Source organism: Podarcis melisellensis, assembly GCF_964234715.1.
Source record: "Podarcis melisellensis genome assembly, chromosome: 9".
Classification (NCBI taxonomy): Eukaryota; Metazoa; Chordata; class Lepidosauria; order Squamata; family Lacertidae; genus Podarcis; species Podarcis melisellensis.
The window spans coordinates 59280457-59298728 of NC_138541.1; the positions used below are offsets into that span (position 1 = coordinate 59280457).

An 18272-nucleotide genomic window follows, 5' to 3' on the forward strand; every position below is an offset into this window, starting at 1 on the left:
ACACACGTGTTGTTTGTTACTACATATTCCTCCATTATTATTATTTTTGCAATGCTTGCCTTAAGTGAAGGGCCATTATTATGGCATATACTGGAGACCATTCGGTTTTGCCTTGAGGTCATTAATATTGAAAAGTATCAGTGTGGAGAGACTCTCTAGAAGTGTGGATGTTCATAGATGTTTTGTAAGCAAAAGGCTTCTGTGTAATGGAATTAACTAGGCAGTCTATTAATAATTACATAAAGCTGGTCATAGTTTGGAGCTCAAACAAAGAAATTCTTTTTCAGCCACATGCTTCCTCTTGTAAAGGACCTTTTGTTATAGCAAAATTCACAGCTGTGTGCAGTAAGTGGGCAGAGTGGGGTGTTGGAAACTGAAATATTGTATAAAGTGAGCTTGGATGGTCTTTCTTATAATTTGAATAGAAAGGACTAGGGAATCTAGTTTTTGTTTTATTTTAAAGGGTATGTGAGACTATAAGAATCTCCAAAAAAATTCATCTTCAGTTTTATACATAAAGCTCATGTGATAAACATTGTTCAGTTGTTCCAAAAACCTTTTTCTGAAACTGCATCCATTATTTCAATACAGGTTCAATGCCTTATAAATCCTGTGATTATATTTGAGGTTTTTTGTACATTTTACTTTCCTTATTTAGGAGTTTTTGTAGTTATTGGTCTCTTCTGAAACAGCTCACTTGCTTTTGGCTTTTTTGCTGCCTAGGGTGTTTGTTCATTGTCTGATCATTGGCATGTCTTGTTCCATAATGCCACTGTGGAATGTTCCCCCAGAAACATGCCAATAAGGATTCTCTATACACCTTTATCTTTTCTCAAGATGCTGTAGCCTGTGTAATTTGAGGGTCATGGGAGTTTTCAGAGCTTTAAGAGCAATTCAGACTTGGTTCTGATGTGCACAGTTATGTGAATTTAGATTCCAATAACTTCTAGTGTGAGTTTGTATTTTTTTTAATTTATAAACCCTGCCTTCATCATATTGATTCCAGCATGTAATGCACCTCCGTGAAACAAAAGGTCTAGCCACACTGTCTGTGAACTATAGTTATACTTCCTAGATTTCTTAAAGGAATAGCATCTTATATTGTCTGTGATTAAAACCTTCTCCATTGGGGTGCTTTTAACACTCAGACATTGCCTCATATTTATGGTATACTCCCTAATAAATGTATTTTCACAGTGTACAGAACAAATTCAGTAGTAATGGGCATTTCTCATACTAAATGCATGTTTTTTAAAAAATCTGCAGTGCATTACAAACTTGGCTAGGTTTGCTACATCATCTTATGAATAATTTGAATGAGAAGGACTGTATGCATAACACATATCTACCCCCAAAGAAAGTGTTGAAAATGGTCAGACCAAAATAGGTACAAAACTACCGTACTTCTCAGTCTGTTAGCACAACTGATGATAGGTGTCCATTTTTATACTGCCACACATCAAATGTCAATCTCCTTCAGTAGAACATTGTGAGTGTGTATACACAAACTCTGACCTTATAAAAAGATGTCTAAAACATCAATACCTCTGTGTTGTGTTGTGTGAATCTGTAGTACATTGCAGGTGCTGAAACAGTTTCTGCCTATTTTTTAAGCTGCGTTTTGTTGTTTCTTCGTCATGGAAAATGACATTCTTGTTTTGCTGATTTTCCAGTTCCTTCTCCCAGTAAATTCCGGTCCCCAGCAGCACCATCTCCTCTGGCTCTGAGACAGCCGGTAAAAGCGTTTAGTAACCATGGACCTAGCTCTGCTGTTCCAGAAGCTGTCCAGCTTTCACATAGCAGCTCTTCACCAGGGCCTTTAGCAGCTCCCAATTCAGTCTCTCCAAGCCCAGCCAGCAACATCAACAGTGCTACGCTTACAAGACCCACAGGGACACCAGGGATGAGGAGTGGTTTGCCAAGACCTAGTGCCCCCTCCGCTGGGGGCATACCAGTGCCTCGTAGCAAACTTGCACAGCCTGTTCGCAGGTGAGTCTTGCTTTCATTTTAAGGTTTCGTACTGCAGAAGCAGTCTTCCATACAAGTGCTTGCATGTCTCAAACTCCAATAGTGTATCATTTGTGCTGTGCGCTAATAGCAACCCCAGTTCTCATGGTTCTGTTTTTATGTAGTCAGAAAGGCACCACTGACCCACAAGACAGAGGTATTTGCAGGGGGGTCGGGTACAGGACCTAAAGACTGAGAATGAGTGTTCTCAATGGTCACAGAATGCTGGCTGAAGTGGGGTGGGCTATGGAAAACCAGGGAAAGGCATCTTTCAGGTAACCTGGTTGCAAGCCATTTAGAGCTTTATAGGACAAAACCATCACTTTGAATTGCACTCGCAATCTAAGAGAATTGGCAGCCAATGTGGGTGATACAAAAGGGGAGGAATATGAGCATTAGATTTCACTCCCATAAGAAGCCCGGTTGCAGCATTCTGAACTTGTCCAACTTTCCAAACTGTTTTCAAAGGCAGCCCTACCTCAAGATAAGAGATGACTAAGGAAGGGATCCTGTAGCAGCATTAGGTAGTTTCAGAAAGGCACGCAGCTCAGCTGGTGCACCCATCTTAATTGTATAAAAGAAGGCTACGGCCCTAAAATCCAGGTATAAGACTGGGTTGAATTCACCTGCAAACTGTGAATCCTGCCTTTTCTGTGGGAGTTCAGTCACTTTAAATGCTGGATGAACATCCAAATTGAAGCCATTTGCTGTTTCACATAGTTGTTGTTGTTGTTTATTAATTGAATTTACATACCACCCTATACCTGAAGGTCTCAGGGCGGTTCACATAAAAAGATCACAGTATATAATATAAAAATAAAAGCAATAACCCACTAATACCTCACCACAAAAGGGCTACATTTTTAAAGGTATGGGATGTTGATCAGGTCAACCAAAGCCCTGGTTAAAAAGGAACATTTTTGCTTGGTGCCTAAAGGAATAATTGAAGGCACCAGGCGAACTTCCCTAGGAAGAGCATTCCACAGACACAGAGGTACTGCAGTTCCCATTTGCTAGCCCTCACTGAGTTCAGTATTAACACCAAGCATTTACTTCTTCTCTCTCAGTTGAATGTAAGTGGCTTTTGAGCTAAAGAGGTTGCTGTTGCCACAATTAACTTCAACACAGAGGTACAGCCAAGCTTACGCTTTGTTATTTTCACTGGGCACAGCTCACCAGAAGCCACTCCTTTGGAACTCTTGTGTTTTAATGCAGTTCTTGTTCATTTCAAGATAGCTTGCACAGCACAAAAGCCCCAGTAGAATGTTCTATTTGTGGGTGGGTCAGTTTGGATTCATTTTGGTACTAGGTTTAATTTAAGAGAAAACAATTGGCGCAGTCTTTTCTGAAACCTGACCTGCCTAAACAAAGTGAAATGAAAAAAAGATCAGGCCATATTTATGATAGTTGCCTTCCTGGATCAGGCTAAGGTCTTATCTAGTCCAGCATCTGTTCCCAATAGCAGCAAGCCGGATGTATCTGAAATGCTAAAACTGTTTAAATGTTAATGTTGTCTGTTAGTTACTCTAAGTGTATATTGTTAAAAGTTAATCTAATATTGGGGATAACTTCTTAAAATGAACAATAGTTGGTGCTAATACCTTCAGTGAACTGTAATTTTAAAGAAGCAGTTGCACTTGTGTATTATGGTCTAAGACTTTTGTGGGAATGTATTTTTGTGTTTCAGAACATTGCCAGCTCCCAAAACCTATAGCAATGTGAAAGATGAGAGTTGGAAGGACGGCTGCTACTGAAGTGCAAAGCAACATTGTTCAGTAGGTACTCCTTCCCCAGGCTAAATGACAGATCAATATGCAGACTGATCAGATAAGACTTTGGGGGTTTGCAAATCCCCAGACCTCTGTCCTTAATTAGCACAAGCTGGCAGAGATTATAAAACAGCACTTTAATGACATTAACATCAGATACTTGGTGATCACTCAAATCACTTTTACATGAATCACTTTTCACCTCCGGAGCTTTCTCTCCTCTGCTACCTAAAAATTGTTATAAATGCTCTCATGGATACAGTGGTCAACATCTGGGCAAACACCTAACACAATGCCAAAGAAACATCTATCCTGAAAAACAGCATGTAAAATCGTAAAAATAAAATTAAAAATAAAATCTAAAACATCCATATGTGACTTGATTTGATTTAAGGAAAATAATTTTCTGGAGCTGTAGTATCTAAACATTAACATATTAATCAAAGGGGGGAAACGGCTTGCCAAGTGCTACTGTGGTAGTGAAATCCTTTTAAACAATTGTGGAAGATTTGAATGGAGAAATTGCTGAGTCACAGCAGAACCATTTTATCTGGAGTCTCAGTTGGGAGTGGTAGGGAAGCCATGTCACTGTTTTTATCTTTTTGAGCAGTCTAGATGCAGCAGACCTCATTTATCTGGGTTGGATAGGTTGCATCTTTTTATGTTGATTTCTTGACCCAAACTGGTTTTGTGTTGTTTCATTTGGATTGCCAAAAGGGCTTAGTATCAACTGTACAATCTTTCTAAACTTAGCAGTTCCTGGCTCAGGAAGATGGCCTTTGCTATCGCAAACGACATTTTGAAAAACACAGCTCACACAATTTTGAGAAGTCCTTTTTCAGATGAAATTTCCTTGAAAAGGGAGAAATTGTCCATTAAAATCACACCTCAGTGCTTGCAGCCTGGAACTCAACTGAACATGCGTAGAGTTAACATAAAGAAAAGATGACTATGCACTTAAGCCCTAGAGATACTAAGGAAATGAGTTGTACTGTTGATACCAAATGATTATATTCATGTGGGTAATGTTTCATGGTATGCGGGAGTTTTCTTTATCTTTTTTTAAAGAAAAAAATGATTAGCTTCCTAAACTAATTTGTGTTTAATTGTAAATACTTCTTCCGAAGTTATTGCCCATGTTAGTATTTTAACTATGTACTTTGCCTTACACCTGTATTTTACATTGTTGGTAAGAGTTTAAAAAACGAAAATGAAAAAAACAACCCAGCCATATATGTTTACAAGGTATTTAGTTCCTCTAGTGGCTGTCAGACTAACCAATACTTATCACTATTTTTACTTGTTTGCAGGGTTCCCTGCTCAGTTAAAATACAAAACAAAACCCTGCTGCTATTGACACCCTATTTCCCTCCCTTCACACACATACATACCTTTAAAAAAATGTTTTTGTTTTTTGCTGCGTTGAACGACTGAAGATGTGAAAACAGCAAGTTGGGAGCAGGTCCGTTGTAAATGTCTCTATGGATGGGGCAGTCTCTCAGTATGACATCCGCTATGAGTCTGCAGCACTCATGAAGTACTTGTTAAAAAAAGGCAGCCAGGATACTTTTTATGTAATGACTGAAGAATCCAACAGGCTCTGTTGGATTGTGTGGTAGGTTGCCTTTTAACCTCATTCATGCCTGCCTCATAATATGTGTGTTTTGAGTTTTGCAGCAAATAGTAATTCATCCTAGAATTTCACAGTCCTCGGATTTTTAGTTTTATTAGCTTAGTGGATTATAAGCCATGCAACTTTTACTTGAATTGGATAAGTGAACAAGACAGACTAGGACCAGATCTCTGATCCAGCAGTTTCGCAATCCGCGGGCAGTCTTTATTGGTTAAACAAGAGGCCCTTCATTTTGCCAGGTTTAAGTCACGGGATTCTTACTGCAGGAATTTTTAGGATGCTGATTTCTAAAGACACATTATGGGGAGAAAGGTTTATGAACAGGTCCAAGTACCCAAAAAGACTGGGCATTCTTTCCGATTCTCGGTTTAAACAGGTCTTCTAAGTAGATTTATTCACAATTCTTTCCAATGCTACTTTTTTTATATGGTGGAATGATACGCACTGCGAATCATAAGCACAGTCTGGAAATTCATTGTAATTAAAAAATACTTCCCCTGATCTTTACATCCAGATAAAAGTCTGCCTGGATGAAATCTGCTGATCTAGTGTGTCTTCTGAAATCAAAGTAGCCAGTAACCTGTGGGAAACCTGAGGCAGGATTAATAGTGTTGTACTGTTAATCCAACACATGTGATGTTGAGCAAAAAAAAAGCGAGGTACCAAAATATTTTAGGTAAAACTTGTCGGGCTTCATTTTTCAAACTTGGCTCTAATGAAGTAGATGTTGCAATCTTCAGAAGTGAGGAAATTCTAATTTTTGCTTTTATTAGGAAAATGTTTATTTTATGTTGTTCAGAAATTCAGATGTTACCTTTTTAACCAAGGTGCATCGCCTTATTTTATAAACCACTTTTTAAAAATCAAACTCAGCTGTTCAATCATTTTGAAGGTGTATTAAGTTCTGGAAACATCCTGCTGCTACATCGTAATAAAAATCCAGCAAATACAAATTCCTGAAAGAAGAAAACTGCCAGTTTACTAGGGGAGATTTTGTGCATTACCAGTTTATTTGATTACCAGGACATCCTAGGGCTTTATGTGTTTAGAGGTTTGGGTATATTGAAGAAGTGTGGAAACATGAATTTGATAAACTAGTGCCTATGATTTTCTTAATTTATGTTTGATAATAGTAGTAAGGGTTTTATGAATGTGGATTATTTTTAGTGCCAACAGCTCAGAATTGTTGTATGTATGTAGGCAGAAAAGAAAGGAATTCTGCTTCCAAAGTTATTTAATTTTTTTCTCAGTGTTTGAATGTTTTTGTAAGTGTTAATAAAAAAGTAAAAAAAAATGGAAAAATATAAATATTCTTACCACAGCATTCTTTGACTCTTTTTAAAAAATAAAATAAAATCTGTATATACAATTCAGCATTTGAAGTTAATTTAATTACTCTGGTCATCTTCATTCTTTAGAAATGTACTTACTATTGGACATCTGTGATTTAGGGCTAAGCAGCAAAACAGGAGTAAAAACTTACAGGCACACAGGGTTGTGCTTGTTCATTTTGCTGGTTGGACCAAATAGCTTTGTAGGAGGGATTTCTAATGGGTAGGTTAAACTCCCCCTCCCTACTTGCCACTTTGGTCTTCCCCTAACTGTGTTTTAAAAAAGGAAAGCATTGCAAATTCACATCAAAGAACCTGTATATATTGTATCTGATTTTATTGGGGGGAAAGTTGCTGCTTTGCCTTTTGTGTATGTTTGTGTGTGTATATGCATGTGTGTGTGTGTGTGTGTGTGTTTCTGTATAGGTGTGTGGGTAGGAGAAACAATTCTACATGGCAATGGTTCTTTTAACAAGAGAACACACATAGCTTTAGAACGACATCTACTGGCGATGTTTATCTTCCTTTCTGTGTAAAGAAAAAAAGGCCCACACATGGTTGCATGTCAGAATTAAGCAGGCAGATTCACATCTGCTTCCCTTATTCACCTAAACAGCTGCATTTGCCTTTGCCTATACAGAGCTTGTTTCGATTCAAGTATTTTTCCTCAATTGGTTAATGTTGTCAGTTAGAAGTGTCTGTTTGAAATAGCCACTATGTGTCTGTGAAAATTAGATTGTGCCCAACTGAAACAGATGCTGATAATATTTGTAATGGTGCATTTTAAGCAATGTTAATTAGAATTCAAAGGCACTTCTGGTTAAATTACCAGCATTCAGTTGATTTGTTAACAGTCAAACATTTCAGTGTTTCCACATAGCTGGCCCAGAGGATTGCTTAGAAAAGGCAACTACTTTTGATTCTTCATTATTTGAAAAACTTGAGTGAAGGGAAATGTACAATCAGTAGTAACACTGCCGGTACAGTACTTAGTTTCAGAAGATGGAAGAAGCAACAATGAAAATTTCACATTTTCTGCCTACAATATGTTTGCAGCCAGAATATAAATACTGTGTTCCTTTTGTAGGCCTCATTTTAAGCAATACATTTACAGGAGAAGGAACCTTCAGTGAGAATGCACAATTTCAGCCGACAACAATTGTTCGTATTTTATCTGACTTCCATACCTCACAACCAGGCTAAAATCTTAATAGTGGGAAAAGAACCTTTATCAAATAGACTTAACGAATGTACTCTGCACTGAGTGCTGAAGAAAGAACCATGCTGCTTTGGGAATATACTACCATATGTGGTGGGGTTGCCCAAAGATTCAAGTTTTTTTGGGATAACTTGTGGGTGAAATGTAGCAAATTGGTTAACAAACAAAACTATACTATACAAAAATGTTAATCTTTTTATTGGTAGCAGCAAGACAAGTAATAGTAAAGCACTGGATTTAAGAAAAAAAGAATTGTAGAACTATGTCTGAAATAATTCACCAAGTGAAGAAACTAACCAAATGTTAAGATGTCTCGAGTATGAAGATGATTTTGTGGACCTGTAGGTTTTCAGTGGGTGAAAAGATCGAAATTCTTCCCTCCATACATAGCACAATCTATTGGGGTGAAGGTAAGAACATTGTAGCCATCTCTCTCAAATCCTAATGTGCAATGTACCACATGGTACTGATTTAAGGGTTATTGGGAATTGTTTAAAATGTGAGCCTTTCACAGCCGCTGTTATACAGCACCATGTAAACTATTGCCTGAAATGGGGCCTCGTAGCTCTTACCTGCTTCAGAAGATGAAACTGCTGTGCTTCAGGTACAAGAAGTTCCAGGGTAAGTTAACCACCCTTTGCCATCTCTTCGGTAGTGCCTTTTCCTCCCCTGTAAAGGTAAAGGGAAAGGTACTCCTGCCCGTACGGGCCAGTCTTTACAGACTTAAGTGAGACCCATCTCACTTAAGAGGCCAGGGGCCAGCGCTGTCCGGAGACACTTCCGGGTCACGTGGCCAGCGTGACATCGCTGCTCTGGCGAGCCAGAGCCGCACACGGAAACACCGTTTACCTTCCCGCTGGTAAGCGGTCCCTATTTATCTACTTGCACCCGGAGGTGCTTTCGAACTGCTAGGTTGGCAGGCGCTGGGACCGAGCAGCGGGAGCGCACCCCGCCGCAGGGATTCGAACTGCCGACCTTTCGATCGGCAAGTCCTAGGCGCTGAGGCTTTAACCCACAGCGCCACCTGCGTCCCTTTCCTCCCCTGTACCTGTCCACAAATGTATATGCAGCTAAACCTAGCCACTCTATAATAGCCTTGCCTTTAACTCTGAGATAAGGTTTCCAACAACAGCTGTATTTCCCAGTTCACAAAATACAGATCCCTTGGGAATCTCCTCTGGTGTTGGTCAATAGGTGACCATACTGCCTTCTAAAAATGCCATTATCTTATTTTCTCAGCATTTTTGCCTGATACTTAGTTACCAGAAGCATGTGTGTGTTCTGTGCCCCTTTGGAGCTACTGTAAGCTCATGCTTTGTCGATAAAGAATAAAACTACCAGCCTTTTCCTCCTTGGGCTGAGTGTGCTCAGGACAACAGGGAACTTGAACATCCCATTTGTTTTCATTGGGGGAAGACACCTTATAATTCTGGCCTGCGTGGAGCTGTGTGCATCCAGGGATGCTTGCAAGGTCTTCAGTCAACAAAATAAGAAAAAGGATGAACGTCGGCGGCCAAAATCTTATTGGGCTGAGTAGATAAAATGAGAGCAGAAATGTAAAACAAGTGTTGCACACATACCCAGAGTTTGTCTAGAAACTAAAGGGCTTTGGCAATATGAGCTCAAATTGATACTTAGATGTAAAGGCACTAGAAATAGTTGTGTCACTGTGCCTCAGTTTGCTGTTGCTTAAAAGATGGTTGTGATGACAAGCAAACTGGAGAATAGGCCACTTTGGGGCGTTAAAGTGCTATAGAAAAGGTGAATCGAAATGCCACAGAAAAAAGTTACGCATCTGTTTAATATGGTATTAGTGGCCATGTGTTCCATTGGCTATGATACATAGAAATGCAAACAAGTGGCATGGATTTTGAAAAAAATAAAAACCTGAAACTGTCTAAGGTAGCTGTTATGTACTGAAGTTCTCACCCTGGGCCAGCAGAGGGATACTGTAGATAGTTATGCAAATGAAGGATCGAAAGTGACGTTCAGTGATTGGATAGTTTTAGAAAGTTGCTACAGTAACGTTGTACTGGAGCTCTATAAAAGCAGGCTGACAGAGCCCTTCAGCTCAGTTCTGTTCTGGCCTCTGAATGAACAAGAGCTGTTTGAAGAATCGCTGTGTCGTATATGATATGTTCACCGACAACCTAACAGTAGCCTTCGACAGTTAATGAAAGAACGGAATGGGGAAGGGGGTTGAGATTACACTCGCACATTAATCTGCCTTTTTAAAAAGGAGTTGTATAGTTTCTGTACCCAGCAAAGATGTATGGGTCAGTTCACATTCAAACCGTGCAACTTGTGACCTATTTGTAGAGTTGCCGAGCATAATGTTGGATGAATGTCCCAACAGTCTGCGGCAGTGGGTCTGGGTCAAGGCAAGGCCAATGGAGACAACTCTGACCCCTTCTAAACATTTTCCCTGATACAATATCTTTTCAGGGCTTATATTAATTGCAGCTGAACAATTAAGGCAAGATGTCATGCATATTTACCAGGCAGTGAGACCCACTGAACACAAAGTAAATGCACACAACAGCAGATGGTATGCTTGCTATATAAACCAATAATTGGCTTTGATTTTAGCACATGCTGTGAAATATTGCAGCGTATGCTTCAAGATTCACAGCATTTTAGAAGTATTGTATCATGGGGATATAATGCAGCTTTTTGTTTTGCCATCGTAACCAGTTCTGTAGTAATAGTTCAACAGTTTGGTGCAGAACCAAAGGAGTTAATAGTAATTCCGGTGCATCTGAATGCACTGGAAAGCTCTTAGTGACATCAGCACTGTTACACATCCCAGCAAGCCTAACGTCCCTTGAGACTATTGTTATAATTTATTACTAGAAAGACAGGAGCAATTAAGGACAGAGTGCTGTATTTCTAAAGGAACAAAGGAATGGGAAAGGTTAGTCATAGCTCTCAGCAGTGAGGTCAAGAGGGAGCAGTCTGCAATGCACTGATGCACTGAGTCAACATGTCAGGTAGTACATTGAATCCAGTGGCCATATGGCGGCTTTCCTTTTCAGGTGGAAAGGAGGACAGGCTCTTCCTTTCCCTTTGGCATTTATGCAGAAATCTCTCATCTGAATGTCATTTGTGTGCAGTACTGTTTTACCTTCCTGCACAGAGTATTGAGATGTTTTTGCCACGCTGGTGTAGGAGACAAGAAACCCAGAAGAATGTAAAGGGAAATCTTTCGTGGGACTTTCTCTGTTTGGTGGCGTTGTGGGTTAAACCACAGAGCCTAGGACTTGCTGATAAGAAGGTCGGCGGTTCGAATCCTCGTGACGAGGTGAGCTCCCATAGCTCGGTCCCTGCTCATCAAAGTGCAAGTAGATAAATAGGTAACGCTCCAGCAGAAAGGTAAACGACGTTTTTGTGCACTGCTCTGGTTCACCAGAAGCGACTTAGTCATGCTGGCCACATGACCCGGAAGCTGTACGCCAGCTCCCTGGGCCAATAAAGCGAGATGAGCGCCGCAACCCCAGAGTTGGCCACGACTGGACCTAATGGTCAGGGGTCTCTTTACCTTTAAGTGGCCCAGACCAACTAGGCTCAGTGATTGTAGCTGATGACCTAATCCAGGGGTGGGAAAACCTGCACCCCTCCAGATGTTGTTGGATTCCAACTCTCTTCATCCCTGATCATTTGCTAGAGCAACTGATGAGAGAGTCCAGCAACATCTGGGTGGCTATAGGTTCCCCACCCCTGGATTTTAATCTGTTAGAACTATTTGGCATGGTGGCTCCTGTTAGAAGATGGATCAATGTGTCATCTTGAGCCAATAATGAGGCTATAGGTTTTGATGGCACCTGAGTGACATTTTGGCAGTGATGGATTAAAGGTTTTCTCCAGAGCTCCGTAACGTTTTGATCATAACTTCCCATTCCTGTTCATTCTTAACACAGATTTGAATTAGAACAAGGGTCATCAAGCTGTCTTCATAAATTCAAAGGGGGTGAGGGACAGCATTCTCTGGAGCTAGCCTTTTATTTTTATATAGCAGCAGTCACAGGTTGCTTGCTGGCTCCTAGTCGAATCCAGATTTTTCACCTATTCTCCAAAATGCCTAGGCCTTCTTAGAGAAATGGAGTTTATTTTGGGGGCGGGGAGAAAGAAGCCACCCTTATCTGCAAATAAATCTCATGTAACATCTGCTCTCACAAACTCGGGTTTCAGTGGAGTTTAAGAGCATCTCACACTCCTCATTAGCTCTTGGCTTTTAATCTAATTCATACAGACATTAACATAGAACCCTGCTTCACAATAACATTTTTGTATATGAAGATACCTTTGCAGAGGAGAATAAAAGTTGAATGTAATGTTGAACTGTGCAATTACTTTTGCAACATAAATATATCAATTATTATGGCTGGCTCCTAATTTTCCTGGGTGCAGATTATTTTCCTTTGGAAAAAAAACTAATCTCTGAAGTCATTTTTAATATAGAAGCAAATAAATATTTATCCCCAAATGCAAGCTTTACAGTAAGGCATAAGCAAGCAATTAAAAATAACTCAGATGAAATATTACTCGTCCCTCCCAGGCCTACAGCCATATAATTCTATTCTGAACATATGAACACAGAGATTCTGATGTTCATTTTATGGTATATTTGGCTTGTATACTCTCGTTCCGTCTCTTTCCCCATTAGGTACGTGTGCTTTGGGAAAGGACACAACAGAGGGAGCTATTGCTTTCCTTTTGTAATCTCTAGATTTCTGGTTGAGTTACAGAGACTTCTTTGTTTCAGTTTTTCAGATGTTGGGCACTGTCTTGTGCATCAAGTGTTCATGTTGTATCTCCCCTCCCCATGTTTTAAACTTTGCCACTTACTTTTACTTCAACAGCAGTGTCAGAATTATTTCCATCCTAGAGGTGCATTATTAATCTCACATGAGGCAGAAACACACTACAAAGCCTGTTAAAGCACCACGTTATCTTTACATCCTCTTTAGTTATACCTAAACTGCTGTTGCTTTTAGGTGAAAGGATACCACCCCATTTACATATCCCATTGTCTTCCCCTTGCTGCTCCTAAGGAGCCTGCTGATGATCTCTTGACCAAATGTCTCAAGATTTCTGAAGCTGAATGTTCTGCCATGGACTAACAGCAATGTTGGTGATAATCACGTTTTCACCCAGGCATCAGCTTAAAAGAATCATACCATCTTTAAATTTCGGATTTGGCAAAGAAATAGGATGGTCTTCTTAGGGTTTTATTAATAATAATATTAACATGCACCTCTGAGAACACAGCCTGCCAGTTTTTATCACTGGGTTCTGTTGCGTGTTCTTAACAGATGGTAATTAACCTGAACATGCAGACTAAACACAAGCTAGTTTTACTTTTCCCAGTAGAATTGTAAAAAGTAGCCTGACAGATTAGAACAGGCAGGAAACTGACTGTTCTCTAAAATGGCATTAAATTTAAATGTCCCTTAAATGCCCCCTTGAAAGCAGCAGTGCCTGTTAGTTCCTTCTCTTACAACTTCATTGGGGTGTATGTATCTATATTTAATAATATTCTACACAAATTAATGATCGCCCACATGTTTATAAGCATGCTCCACGCAGCCAGCATAACATTTAGAACAGTGCTTTATGCACAAATTCCATGTTGCCCAGCCAGTAATATCATACATGCAATGCTTTGAGAGCAGCAATGCTAGTTTATTTTAAAGGTGAACCAACGTATATCCTGGATCTTTGGCAAGTTGAGAGAAGGCTGTATCGAACCTTACAGGAGAGGAAATTAGAAGTAATGGAGGGATGAGCAGTGAGAATCCATCAAGGGGAATTCTGTAGAAATTCACAGGAAAGAAAAATGGAAAGGGTTACTTGGGGACAAAGAAGCTTGCCTTGATAAAGTGGTCCGATACTGATCTGTGCGTCAGTATGACTTGTCCCTCTACAGTCTTTCTGTTTTTGACGTTTTGTTCCTAGCATTTCAATGTCCCCAGTCTCAACAGGACTTTTGGATGGCAAAACAACAATGGGCAAGGAACATGTGCTTTGGACTAAACACATCTCCTTAATTAAAAAGGCACGCTCCGCGCTGTTCTTCGGTGCTACATCCTGTGCATCCTCACTATTCATCAAATCATGCCCCTCTTCCTTGATTTGATAAGCCTCTCCTTCAGACCTCCTGATTCATCAATGGCTTTGCTGGCTCAAGGCTTTCCTTTGAGCCAAGAGTCATCAAAGCTCAGCTCCAGAGCCTGTTTCCAGTGCCAGACTTCTTCCACCAAGGACATACTCGGTAGTAATAAAAAGAGTTACTTGGAGCATGTACAGAGCATATTTCATGCCCAGTGGCTAGAAGGAATTAGCACACATGTAGTATCTTAAGGAAAAGGATATTGTGCTTTGTCCTTGAGCCATTTATTATACTGTGTGCATGGGGAGGTGTGTGTATATAAATATTAAAAATTCCCTCTCAAAAAGAGAGGATATAATCCTAAACTATGGATATTTCTGTAAATATCAAGTTACATTATAATACCTAATAACGTGAGCCATTATTATATTATATTATATTATATAAATTAAGCATATTCTTCACATTTTCTGCATGGTCTTCTCCCAGCTTACCCAGACAGCAGTGCCATCGCTACAGGGGGGCTAGCCGAGTTTTTTGCACCGGGGGGAGCCTCCAGAGGGGTGCCACTGAGGCTCCCAGTCTCTCTGTGTGTGTGTACACAAATGTGTGTGAGGGGATGCCAAAACGGGTCTTTGACCCAGGTGAAATAAAGCCTAATTTTGCCCCTGCATACACATATAAGACCCAATCTAGTTGCCATTGTACAGTGGTACCTCAGGTTAAGAACTTAATTCGTTCTGGAGGTCCGTTCTTAACCTGAAACTGTTCTTAACCTGAGGTAACACTTTAGCTAATGGGGCCTCCTGCTACCACCGCACGATTTCTGTTTTCATCCTGAAGCAAAGTTCTTAACCAGAGGTACTATTTCTGGCTTAGCAGAGTCTGTAACCTGAAGCGTCTGAAACCTGAAGCGTCTGTAACCCGAGGTACCCCTGTAATTTGTTTCAAAATATATTAATCCTGTATTTTATATTGCTGGAACCCACCTGAGGACCTTCTAGTGAAGGGCAGGTAATAATACTATTCCATGAATGGCTGAAATGCTCTATGCTCCACACACACACACACACACACACACACACACAGCCTTTTTGCTGTTAAACACAAGTCCTACCCACTCTCCATAACTGGGAGCATTACACCACATCTTGTTTGGAAATGAGATTTCCTTTATCATTGTGGATCCTTCACAAGGTAAAAGGTGTCATATATTGCCCTTTCGTGGGCCTGACAAAAGTCCTGTGCCCAAGAACAGTATTGGGCAGGTGGCCATGGATGTAATGGGAAGAACTGACGAACAGTTTTTAGAACACCGAGTCCTCCTGAGTCACTGTGTTCTCATTTGCTGATTAATAGTAGGATTTTAAAAAAATCCTACTATATATATAATATATCAGGAAACCCTTAAATACGTGACAGCCATTCTTAGTGGCTGCATATGGATAACGAGCCAACGGCACATTAGGGACTGCGAGTGATGAATGAGAATAGGGTCCTTCCTCTGCTCTTAAAAAGGGAGGCATGAGAGAATATTGGGCATTTCTAAGTGTCAAGCTACCACACTGCTGTTGGTTAGCTGTGCGTATGGACATCTTCTGAATGTTTGTCCATAATCGGAGGCAGTTTCAAGGTGGCACGACCAGCCTGTTGGCACTGCGTCCCATGCTGCCGGGGGTGCCAAAACAGTGCTGCAGAATGGAGCGTGAGAGGCGGGGGACAGATTTTAGCGCTGCACAGTGCACCACTGAAATTTGAGATCCCATAAAAGATTTGGGAGGAAATGATTAATAAAAGGACCCACAAAGGGGAGGATGGAAGTCCAGGAGATTCCTTGGGATCTTGTTTTTATTATTTAAGTTTGATACATCTCTGTAAAACTTTATGTTGAAAAAACCAAATAATTAAATTTATCTTTAAAAAATAAATTTGAGAGCCCAACTTCTGTCACTGCTGCAATCTCCCTTTCCACCATTTTTAGTTAAGGCCCAATATAAATGTTGCACACCAGACATGGTTAACACCCTCCCTGTTAAAAAGGAAGAGGGATTTAAGAGGTTGCAGCCCTCAGAAAATTGGTGCTGGAGAAAGAATCAAATGCCCCAATAAGCTTCTTGAAGCTATGAGGGCAACAGCTTGAGGGGATGTGTGTGCTCTGAACCCAATTCCCTCTCTAACTTCAACTCAGCAACTAAATAAATTTCAAGGGCAGGGCTTGACTGTCCAAAGCTCAGGGTATTAAGGGACCTTACGCTAGTGTATCCCCTGAGCTCTCAACTCAGAACAAGTGTCTATGATTGTTTTGGGCAAAAGGGTGAGGTAGAATCAATTTCCCACATATGTTTCAGCCCCTGAAGCCATCGTGTGTGGTGAAGTGCAAGCTGGACAGCCAACCTGTAACCTCTCTTCATCCCAAGCCAGTTAACACTTCCTTACTGGTGTTAAGGACAGCTACCACTGCAGCCTTCAGTTCAGCTTGTCATCAGAACTGGCTGCCTTTGTTTGATTGATTGATTGATTTGTAGACTGCCCTTCATCTGAAAATCACAGGTTGGTTCACAGCATAAAAATACAAAATGAGAACACAAATTCCATAACCAATAACAAACCAATAACAACCCCCCCCCCGCAAAAAAATCATTTTTAAAACACCATAGCTTATTCAATCAGCCAAAGGCCTGGTTATACAGAAACATTTTTGCCTGGTGCCTAAAGACATGTAATGAAGGGGCCAGGCAAGACTCCTGGGGGAGAGCATGGATCAAGGTTTTCACAGAGACTGGCACAGCCCCTCTACTTGATTCTGGATACTTCTTAGCTCAAGCATATTGCCTGCAGTGGCTGTTCCCACAGCCAGTTTCATGGAACCAGGAAATAGGAGCAGAGGAAGGAAGGAGGGTGCTGGGCGGGGGGAGTGGCAGAGCTAAATAACCAATCTAGCCAATGTATTGCTTATAGTGGATGGAGAATTCAACTTAGGTATGGTAGACCTTGGATATGGGAGTCCTACCTCCCTCCTGAACTCTCTTGTTTTGAAAAGTCACCATCTCTCAGCTTCAGGTCCCCTAACTATAGAAGGTAAATTGTTGTAGCCAACCTCAGCAGGTGCAATGAAGATCAGACAGCTCTTTGCACATTTCAGAATACTGTTCCATACTCTGTTGACTTTCCTTGGCCAGTGTAGTTGCTTTCAATCCCAGTTTCAGCCCCTGACATCTATCTCATCAACCTAATTTAGTTTACATCCATTGCCATAACTTTGCCTTGCTTGGTCTTCTAAATTGTCAACCTGCAGCTAATAAATCAGTCATTTTACATTACTTTTTTCCCTGAGAGACTTTTTATTTCTTTTCCTTTGCAGAAACCTCGTTTCCCCCCAGTTAATACCACAACTCCAGCTGGCTCATTAATATTTTCCTACATCTCTCTGTGGCACAGTTCTGGCCTCCCCTCAACCTGTCTTTTTTAAAACCTGCAGTTCCACTCAGCTTACATTCCCTAGAGGCGGACAGACTACATGGCATCCACCAAATCTTAGTACACAAATGGAAGAACGTTTGCTAACCCTCTGACAGTAACATATTTCCTTGTCAGTGACACCCTGGTCACTTTCTCTCCAAGCCCTCAAAAAGTATTATGCCCACTTTCTAGGCTATATGTAACTCCTGCAGTTGGCTGCTCAGAGCCAGTGTGTTTTCCTCCTGACTATGCATATTTACTGTCTCTCCCTCTTATCCCTTTTTCATACTCCTTTTAAATTATTCTCTTTGGGAAGGGAGAGAAAGAAAGAAAGAAAGAAAGAAAGAAAGAAAGAAAGAAAGAAAGAAAGAAAGAAAGAAAGAGGGATGAGATCTCATTCACAAGTTGGACCCTCAAATTTCAACACAAGGCAGAGTTTGGAAAGTTTGCCTGTGAAGGTTTGCCTACTGCAGAACACAAATGTAGTTTAGAACATACAGTACAGTGGTACCTCAGGTTAAAACTTAATTCGTTCTGGAGGTCTGTTCTTAACCTGAAACTGTTCTTAACCTGAAGCACCACTTTAGCTACTGGGGCCTCCCATTGCCGCTGCACGATTTCTGTTCTCATCCTGAAGCAAAGTTCATAACCCGAGGTAATATTTCTGTGTTAGCGGAGTCTGTAACCTGAAGTGTATGTAACCTGAGGTACCACTGTATTTTAATAGTTAGAGAGCTAATTCAAC

General features: G+C 40.6%; 1 protein-coding gene across 4 annotated transcripts in view; it reads left to right on the plus strand.

Annotated features, from left to right (window-relative positions):
* Window positions 1-4145, plus strand: part of SLAIN2 (SLAIN motif family member 2) — a 33035-nt gene extending 28890 nt beyond the window's left edge. For all 4 annotated transcript variants that reach the window (XM_081924503.1, XM_081924504.1, XM_081924505.1 and 1 more), the window contains 2 exons: window positions 1674-1989; window positions 3695-4145. In XM_081924503.1, the coding sequence (XP_081780629.1) occupies window positions 1674-1989; window positions 3695-3761 (383 nt within the window). In that variant the 3' untranslated portion in view covers window positions 3762-4145. The remainder of the gene's footprint in view (window positions 1-1673; window positions 1990-3694) is intronic.
* The last annotated feature ends 14127 nt before the right edge of the window (window positions 4146-18272 follow it).